The 10135-nt window shown below is 33.6% G+C and overlaps 1 protein-coding gene across 3 annotated transcripts; it reads right to left on the bottom strand.

Annotated features, from left to right (window-relative positions):
* Positions 1–3710: 3710 nt before the first annotated feature.
* LOC147389952 (protein KINESIN LIGHT CHAIN-RELATED 1-like) lies at positions 3711–8121 on the bottom strand. 3 transcript variants are annotated; one of them, XM_086418283.1, is made up of 3 exons: positions 6756–8114; positions 4397–5305; positions 3711–4196 (listed from the first exon to the last, which is right to left on the bottom strand). In XM_086418283.1, the coding sequence occupies exons 1-3, from the start codon at positions 7406–7408 to the stop codon at positions 3971–3973; spliced, it is 1788 nt and encodes a 595-aa protein (XP_086274409.1). In that variant the 5' UTR covers positions 7409–8114; the 3' UTR covers positions 3711–3970. The 3 variants fall into 3 exon arrangements, with proteins under 3 accessions (XP_086274409.1, XP_086274410.1, XP_086274411.1); XM_086418284.1 differs by having other exon boundaries at positions 4152–4291; positions 6756–8121; XM_086418285.1 differs by lacking the exon at positions 3711–4196 and having other exon boundaries at positions 4393–5305; positions 6756–8121.
* Positions 8122–10135: the final 2014 nt, after the last annotated feature.

Genomic DNA, 10135 nt, shown 5'->3' on the forward strand with positions numbered 1-10135 from the left:
TATCATGTTAATTACGGCTTTATCCTTTGTGGGTTCGGGTTTCAGTATGATGCGACCCTTTTACATTAAAATATTAAAATATATACATATGCGAAAGCGAATTTTCTAAACGATCCAATATATAGAATTATCTTACAAACTTGGCGACTGATCTTATGGTTTATTTATTATTTTATTTTCTGAGTTTTTATTATAATTAATAGACGTGTATTACAAAATTTAGGATTTATACATTATTTAGACAACCTATTTTATCATTTAATATATTATAAGTTTTTTTTTATCATCCTAATCAAGATAATTTTGTAGTTAAAATAATTAAAAAATATTTTTGTAATTTTAAAGAACTAAAAACTAACTTAGTTCATATGAAAAGGCTTAAGCCTTGCCCATGGCCGCACAAGAACATTCACGACATACCCTGGTTCAACCCAAGACCCTTGTCCATGGTCGCACAAGGCCATTCATGACATATCCTGGTTCAACCCAAGATCGACTAGCTCACTCATATGGCTTTGAGGCTCAATTGGAGTGGGGTGTCTGTTGTCTATAAGACAACGTAGTGATTTAGAAAATTTTCTTCTTCTATTTTTCTAATATTATTCACAAGTCATAATTATAAGATGGAATAAAAAAATCTATAATTAATACAAAAATATTTATACATTAATATATCGATATCGAATTTGGGTTGAGTTGGATTCACCGAATCCTCAACCCAAATTGAGTTCGGATTAAGACATTCTAACCCATCCCATATTGGATTCATATAAGTCCGCACAAATTGCAGCCTTACCCCAAACCATGTAAAATAAACACTAGCTTCGACTCATGGTTTGAGGATCTCCATCAACATGACCTTCGGATGTTAGAGATTCCCAAGAAATATCTGCATTTTTCCTCAAATCTCAACCGTGGTGTTGATAGAGAGCCTCAACCATGGGTTTGGACTAGAAAAGTCCCGGAACAAAAGAAATCTCTAAAGTTGGATATGTGAGAACTAACCTTGATTGATTGACAGCCTCGACTCCAAAAATATTTTCTCCGAGCCTCGACCCCTAGAATCTTTTCTCAGTTCGTACGACTTATTTTTCTCAAACTCTTTGTTTCATTACTTATCGCAGAATCACCAAATATATAGTTATGTATATATGGGCTATAGTGCCGACTAATCAGGCTGATGTTATATGGGCCACAAAGCCCAACATCCATGTACTAGTGGACCCAAAGAGAGAGTCACGTGGCATTTTTTTACGGAACGTGTACAGAGTCTGACTAGTCTTACTAACTTAGTAAGATTTCAACTCTTACAAAGGATCATTGACTTCGCCTTGTGGAATCCAAAAACATGATCCTGTCCTACAGGATTGTAGAGGAAAAATTTTTATCAACGTTGAATTTTAATTATAATTTTAGTTTTGGAAGTTCGGTAATCTTTCATTTTCAAAATCTTAGATCAAATCCAAATTTTATTTTATTTTTTCAATTTGAATTTTTTCATGAACTATAGAGGGCTGTTGTTATCTAAGCAGAATGACTTTTTCTACGACTTAAAATCTTACTAAGTTAATAAGGAAAGTTTGTTTCAGGTGTATAAAGGTCTATTGTTTCTCAAGTGGAGCAAATTTTGTACTCCATCATTCTCATGTCTAAAATATGGTTTTAAATCTCGATCTGATGTCTAGTTTTTTTGACTGAGTTGTCGCAGATAGTCAATTCGTCAAGATAAATCATTTAACTTGATTTACAATTATTAAGTAAAAACATATGTAAAAACAATCATTTTTCTAAATATGGGTTAGAAGTTTCAAATTGGGCTGATTTTTTGTGAGGATGATCTTTTCAATCAGCCCAACTTGAACCTTCTAACCCAATCAAAAGTGATTTAGAATTTGGATCATCAATTTATTACCAATAATTTGTGTATTACTTTTGATGGATTTAGAAGTTTCAAATTGGGCTAATTTTTTGTGAGAAAGATCTTCTCATCATAGAGATCATCCTCACAGAAAATCAACTCAATCCGAAATTTGTAACCATATTTTGAAAAATGATTGTTTTTATGACTTTTTTTTATATAAAAGTGGTAGATAAGAAGATGTTTAGTTATAAAATCATTTGTTTTAATAATATATATTTAAATTCTAAAAAAATTAATTATTTTAATTAAAATATGCAAAATCTTGAAAAATTCGAATGAGATTATTCCGTGCGCGCAATAATTGAGATGTCATGCCTATCAGTCTCGTTCATGGATGGTACTAAGATTTGAAACCATGTTCAAGAATCAAATATATTGGTAGTTGGTCACATATTAGGCAGAGATCAAATTTTTCTTCTTGAATTCCAGCTATCACAAAAACATGATCATCGTCTTAGGATCATCCTTTGGGACCATGTAAGTGAAGATGGAAATCACTTGTTAAGAGCTTTTAAATTACTATAATGGAATTTTTCTAATACTAAGATATTTTTAATTAGTGTTTTAAGAACTGGATTGGGTTGATGATCCGGATTTTTAAAAAATATTGGTCAGGAACGATCGATTCTCGTTAAATTTTTCTTCAAAATTATTTTTGTTTACCCTAAAAAAATATTTTTATTAGTAATTTTTAAAGAAGGGTAGTTGAAAAACTTCTTTAGATTTAAAGAACATAGAAATGTTTTAGGAAAATCTTTAATCCTTTTGTATTTTTGTTTCATTGATATCAAAGAAAGATTTAAAATTTTCTTCTTTTGTCCTCTTTAATTTATGAATGTTATGTATTTGAAAATTATATTTAATAAACTGAAATCGGTCTCACCAAATTGAACCCCCATCTAATCAAATTTCGATTTGATTATTGGTCTAGTTTTTAAAACATTGTTTTTAATTAAATAATAAAAAGATTAATTTAAAAGGAAAATGACTATGATTAAAACAGAGTACTTTAGTTCATCGTTAACGGTATTAAAAAAAAAAATTCAACTTATTAAGAATATTATAGGAACTTTAAAAATTAATACAAACAATAATCTCCATTACTCGGATTTGAGTATATCCATATTCAAATCCAAACTTATTTATATGGACCCGAATTTGACACAGATCCTTCTAGATAAATCATATTTGAACCATTTTGATTTCACTTAATCTTGATTTGACTTAATTGCTTGATTCGGGTCAGATAATATAGAATAGATCAACATTTTTCTCTTATACTTGTTTATTAATTGTTATATTATTCTATTTTACGATTACAATCATTCTTCGTTATAAGAATTTGTATTATATTAAAGTAGTAGAATAGGATCTTGTGAAAAAACTGAAAATATAATTTTCTAAACAATATATAATTCAGATATGGTGGATATATGGATGGATTTGTATCTGACTCAAATCATGGGATGACAAACCATATTCGACCCATTTTTATTGGATCTACTCCAAGGATTCAAATCCGCTAAATTCAGATTTCGGATAAAATCCCACAATTTTATGCCCTACCATGGAAGATCCTGCCAATGGCTGGTGTCCACATCATACAATCTCCTTGGAATGACCTTGTTAATGATGGGCTTCAACCCCACATACGTACTCTCTTCTTGAAATGACTTTTCCTCTTTTATTTAAGGACATGGGTGACTGAATATGGTTATAATTTTTAAAAGAAATATGATTGTTTCATTTCCACGCAGAAAAAAAAAAAAGTTGTAGAATGCCTGACAAGGAGCAAACAAAAAATATTTATTCACAAACATATTTGAACATTTTTTTCTCACATTAATAGCTTCAAGATCTCACCACAAATACTCAAATAAACAATCAAGAGAAATAAAAACAAAATGGTATTAGAAGGTAAAGAAAACAGGAATCCACACTGAATTTGCAACTTGACCCTTCAGTACACATTGTTCTTCAAATGTTACCGAGCGCAATTGAGGTCAGGGAGAGAGCGAGAGTGAAAGAGAGAAAGAGCCTTTATCAAGTTCAAAAACCCAAGCCAGGCCACCTTTTTGCTACCTCTTTCTTTGTCTGAGAGTTAGAATCAAGAAGGTTTTCAAGTGATTTGGTTTTTCTGTTTCGAACCCTGCCCGCTTCTTTCAGGAGTTCAGCTAGCCTTCTCTTCTCATCGGCAACATCTGGATTTGCTGTCCCAAGCTTTTCTTCCCTCACCTTAAGTATGTACTCCAAGATTTCAATTGCATCTTCTACCCTATAACAGCACAGCCAAGAAACGTTTAGACAACCATGTCCAACACAGCAGAGCATTCCAAGCTTTTAATTTGACTTCACATACACAAGGAGGTTCTGTTGATAAGAAAATAGGATAAGGATCTTCAACCCAATTAATGGAATTTTTCAGTAAAACAGATATTCAACTAGCAGAAGAGGTCAAAATGAAAGAAAGCTTACCTGCCCATGGCATCATAAATTGCCGCGAGATTGCTATATACACCAAGAGTATCTGGATGACACGGGCCACACTCCTGCTCTAATATCCCCCTTGCTGCTTCAAACAACGCAGCAGCTTCATCAATCTTAAAAAGCTGTACACAAGTCAATCCCATTTGGTTCAGCACAATCCCAAAGAACGCAGATTTCCTCTCTCCGCTGTCTCTAATCTTTGCTACAGCTCTCTCAAAAGAACTCCGAGCCTCTCCATATCTCCCAATCATGTAAAATACCACACCTATTTGTGCTTCTATCCCTGCAATAGTGCTTCGCTGACCCGGTGTACCCTCCAACAACTTCATTGCCTTCTGCAATAGCTTCAGTGCTTCCTCAGGCTCATTCACAGCTTCATAGATGACACAGATTTCCATCAACCCACTGGCAATCTCCTCTACCGCGGTCCCGGGCACGGGCTTTGTATAAATCCTCAAGGCACTCTCACAGTAAGATTTGGACTCTCGGAGCTTGCCCGTCTTGTTATAGAGGTCAGCAAGGCGGACAAAAACCAACGCAACGGAAGGGTGGTTGTCACCCTTAGTGGTTTTAAAGACCGTGAGGGCTTTCTGGTAAGCAAAGACAGCCTCATCAAAACGGCAGAGTGATAGGTAAATATCACCAATACTAATATCTATGGCAGCCACCTCATTATCTTGGCCATTAGCAATCATTGCCATACTGGCAAGAACGAGGTGCTCAAGGGCAGATTCGTAATCTCCCTTTGCTTCATAGACAATGGCCATCAACCGACGGTCGGCTGCTTCCTCTAGTGATGCAGGCGACCTGTGCTCACGGTGGATTTCAAGAGTCTTCTTGCAGAGAACTTCTGCTTCGTCAAATTGCATAGCTTGAATGTAGGCTTCGGCCAAGTATCTGTTAATTTTAAAATCAGCTGCATTGGTATGGATTTATGGATGAGGATTCTCAGCAACATGATGCAGAAATTTTTTAAAAGGCCAGAATGTATAGGTATTAAGAAAATAAATAGTGCATTCACTCTGTGGTGGTCTTGAAATTTAACGCCTGATTGGATCACTATTGGTGCACCCCCAAAACAGCATTTTTTTGTTAAAAAGGTTCTTAAATTTCCCCTTTTGGTGCAAATTGGAAAAAAACATGCCCTAAAATTTTACATTCATAACATATAATATAATACAATTACATTACGAAAATTTAAGATGTCTAAATACAATAAATAAATAAATAATTGTGTAACAAATGGCAATTCAGAAAGGCACTAAAAATATCTTTTTAAATTTTGAACAAGTAACAAAAATACGTTTAAGAGAATGTAAAATATATGAATGCCAATAGATTTTATTTTGCTAGGCAAACAAAGTGGTTAGTAGTCAACATCAAGGTGGGTTCAACGAGTTTTGAACCATTTTCATAGTATCAACACTCCACACACCTTTACCAACTTGGTTAACCTGCAACTTCAATGCCAATAGATTTAAACATAAGATATAGTTCCAGATAGAATCAAATGGTTAAATAGGATTCAGTAAGATTAAGTCTATGTAATAATCAAACGATGATAAAGTGAGCTAAATCTTGAAAATCAAAATGTTAAGCCACCAATCAATAGACAACAAATTAAACTTCTATCCATACTAACAAAAAACATAATTTTTTATATAAGAAAAAACGCATCTTGCATCTTTGACGATTAAAACGATTTTTTTTTAAAATTAAAAAACGCGACCTTTTCATTTATGACAAAAAAAAAACACCATTTTATTTCCGTTTTTGTTCTGGATTTTTTTTTTTTCATGAGACAAAAAAATAAAAATAAAAAAATTAACAATTTCTTGTTTTTCAATGTGGAAGTTGATGTATAATAGAATTTAGTGACTCATAAATGTAAAAATATGGGATTTGATGATAATTACTTGATTTTATGAATTTTCTTTATATATATTTTTCATAACTTTTAATATATATTTTTATCTTTTATTTTATCCCTTTTTTCTGCAATTTTCCCCGTTTTCAACATTTTTTCCCCTTGCCGGTTTAAACCCGTACTCCGACTTTGTGACTATGCTTTTATGAGAGGAACTTTGAAAACAACAGATTTATAATCATGTTTTAGTCTAAGTCATAGCTTTCATCATCAGACTCAATAATATAGTCTTGCATCACAGTGACAAAAATCTCCGATACTTAGAAAAATTCAATATTAATTTGCAACTCTACCAATGGGTGATTTAATCCCCGACTTCCAAAATTTTGACAATTTCATTGTTATACTAACTTAATTTTAAAAAAAGTAAGCATTTTTATAATACAAAATGTTGTTCTATATTTGATTGGATCACCATACCTGCAAGTCTCGGCAACTCTTGGATCAGTCTCTCCCAATGCTTCCATCTGGATTTTCAGTCCTTCATCATAACAAATTATGGATCGATCGAGCTGTCCCAGCATCGAATGCGTGTCTCCAAGCTGCATATAACCCGAAAACGCAGCCAACGCGTGATCTGATCCTCTCAAAACATCTGGAATCCTAATTGCCCGCTCAAGCACTGGGATCGCCTCTTCAAACCTCCCCAAACTACAGAGAATTGCCGCCACAACGTGCAGACTCATTGCCAACTCCAAATTCAGCTCACCTTCTCCTGCACATCGTTCGAACGATTTCGAAGCTCGGATCGCGAAATCCAACGCCTTGATCGGACTGTCACCTGACGCGATCGTGTCTCGGGCGAGCTTGAGAAGGAAGGGACCGAGATCTGGATTGTCGAGCGCCGATTCGTCAATTTTTGGTTTCTCTGGAGTTTTCTTCTTTTGATCGGGCGAGGGTTTAGCTCGTGAAGTGGATGGAGAAGGGCTTCTCTTGGGAATTGGCGATCTGGTTTTAGGGTTTGGAGTCTCAGAATGTTCTTCATGGATTTGGTTGTGGTGATCGTTATCTGAAACGAGAACTCGAAGCGGTGTAGCTCCTGGAGGAGTTTTTACTGAAACTAAACCCGGCATCGCAACGAATGATGAAGAAAAAAAAAATGGATTTTTTTACAGAAAATATTACAATTCGAAGCTAATAGATCAGTAAAGATTAAAGAGAGAAAGAAAGATTAAAAGGAGAGTTACAGACTACAGAGACGCCATTAAATGTGAGGAGAGAGAGAGAGAGAGAGAGAGAGAGGGAGTTAAGGATTACTACCATGGCCATGGTTGCTTGTGGAGGACTGCTGCTTTCATGTTCTCATGACCGTTAGAGAATTTGATAAAGAGAAATTCTATTGCCACGCCAACGTTTACTTACCACACACCAGTAGAGGAGATTTTGTGACCCTGCCTGCAGCTCTCATGGAATGGTCTTTGTTCCTCCCGTCCATTGATAGCATCGGTATGATATCGATCAAAACTCCTCTGACAATTAAGTTAGTTTTACAAAAGAAAAGATTATCGAATGTTCTCTTTTTTGTGCTCTCAGAGATCAAAAAGAAAAGAACCATTCTTCACCTGATCTCTCTCTTTTTTATAGGATTCTCCCCCAGAATTGAAATTCCTATCTTAGTTCCATACAATTTTGGATTTGATCATGGAAGATCCCATGATCCCTGGAATCACAATTGAATTTAGAATCATACCTGTTCTCTTTCTTAGATTCTTGGGATTTCTCTTAGATCTTCGAAAATCAGATTTGTCAATTCTTTCATATTTTCCTATGTTCTAACATTAGAACAAGAGCCTAATTTTTTCCTGTCCTATAGTTGAGCAGAACTAGACTGCTTAGTTGATTTGGGTACCACCTTCATAGAGTTTTATCTATCTATCTAGCTTTGCCTTAGTCAAGATCTGGACTCGTGTTCATTTCAGATCGGTTACAACTTTTATCCTCTACAGCACCAATCCTTTTGAAAGTAGAACTTAGGGATTTTTCTCAAAACATGAACACTTATGTCAAAATTCTGGTTGCACTATTCATTTTGATTCCCAATGAATTCGTCACTTTTATAATCAACAAAAGATCACTGATATGACAAAATCACTAGTATTTTATCTATGACTTTGTTGATATTGAAAGTAACCACCTCACCAGTTTGTAGATTATAAAAGTGACGAATTCAATGGAACAGCATGTTTTGGGAGTTAAAATGAATATTGTACTGAACTTGAAATTTCGTCACATTCAACGCAAAAAATGGAGATTCACCCTTGGAACTAAGCAGTTTATCATGTTGATTGGTGTGTTATAAGTAATGTTTATTGTGGTAATAGTAGGTCTCTTTATGTTGATTATTTAAAAATAAGAGAAGAAAAAGAAAAGAAAAAGCATCATCACGCCAGCCCTTTGCTTCATTCTTTTTTATTTTTCGCCTAATTATAGTTTGGTTTGTTGATTAAGCATTTTAAGATTCTGAGTTGCTATGGATTTGTTTTTCCAGATGTACCCTTCTTCTTCATCAGAACCTCCAAAATGACATTTTCGACTGTGTTGGAAAATGATTGGGTTAGCATCTTGATTTACATTTAAAAGCTAAACTTGAGTTGAGCATTTTATTTTTTCTAGAAAATAGAATGAAAATAAAACATGAAAAAATTACAATTCAAATCTATGTAGTAAATCGAATAAAAAATAAAATAAAAAAGAATAGATAGGATTAGTACTTAAACTCAAATCAACCGAACAGAAAAGAAAAAAATAACAATAAAAGAATAAGAATGATAATGATTTGAATCGAAAACTTGCGAAGGTATATTTATTTTAAAGAGATAAAAGAGTGATAGGCAAAATTGGACAATTTATAGGAGAGGTCGATTGGTGGCGTTTAGAAATAATTTATTTTTAAAATATTAATTATTGTAATTAACACTTAGATTTTATTTTAGACTAAATAAAAAAAATTAAAATAATTAACCAATATAAATAAGAATCATACCCATAATCCCAACTTTGTAAACGCAAACTCCAACAATCAGAATAAAAGACTTATTTCAAGAATGCATCACATACCTCTAAGATAAATCTTAAGACTAATAATAGTCTAGCGCTCTTTTTCCAAACGTCTCCCATACGTTCTTTGACCTAGTAATTATAAAATCATAAATATTTTTTTTGTATATCTTGAAGAAAAGGATTTATTGTTCTTTGACTGGGGAATGTCAAAAAAGAATGTCAGATTATCACGACTCAAATCTTAGTCATTGGATTTTACATTTACAGGAGTGAATTTTATAAGTTCATTTTCTTGAGTCTACATATCCTAACCCAGGAAATTATTTTTATTAAATTAACAAAGATATAATTTTCAAAAGAAAAATATCAAATTAATAAATTTCCATTAACCCATGCTTCATCTTTCTTTCATATTTCTAAACTTATGTCGCTCTCTCTATGGTTGGATGAGAATGAGAGTATGGGTGAGAAAAATCAAACACTGTCATTTTAACAAGGTGTGGCCAATGGCACTATATGCAATACAATACTGCAAGATAAGACGACCACTTGACTCTGCCACAAATACCATATCTTGGCCGTTTCTCCAACTTGTTGGAATAATTTGGCCACCCCAAAGAGAGTATTAAATGAGTTAAAAAAGTTACTTCTGTTCTTTCTGAATGGATTTTAAAGACTGTCAGTCTGCCATGACAATCCAAGCTAAGCTGACGTTATAAAATACAAGCGTTTGGTTGTATAGTTGTACTGTCATTGTATCAGAGGTTCTAATCGGGTTGGGCCTAGTGAATCCAAAACCT

This window comes from Akebia trifoliata, chromosome 12 (assembly GCF_017979445.1).
Source record: "Akebia trifoliata isolate Shusen 1 chromosome 12, ASM1797944v1, whole genome shotgun sequence".
In the NCBI taxonomy this organism is placed as follows: domain Eukaryota; kingdom Viridiplantae; phylum Streptophyta; class Magnoliopsida; order Ranunculales; family Lardizabalaceae; genus Akebia; species Akebia trifoliata.

Bases quoted from the DNA above. Each gene is read 5' to 3' on its own strand.
- LOC147389952 (XM_086418283.1), bottom strand. From the start codon at position 7,408: ATGCCGGGTTTAGTTTCAGTAAAAACTCCTCCAGGAGCTACACCGCTT. The intron at 5,306-6,755 runs GTATGGTGATCC...TAAAATTAACAG, and splicing joins AGAGTTGCCGAGACTTGCAG to ATACTTGGCCGAAGCCTACA. The intron at 4,197-4,396 runs GTAAGCTTTCTT...GTGCTGTTATAG, and splicing joins ATTTATGATGCCATGGGCAG to GGTAGAAGATGCAATTGAAA.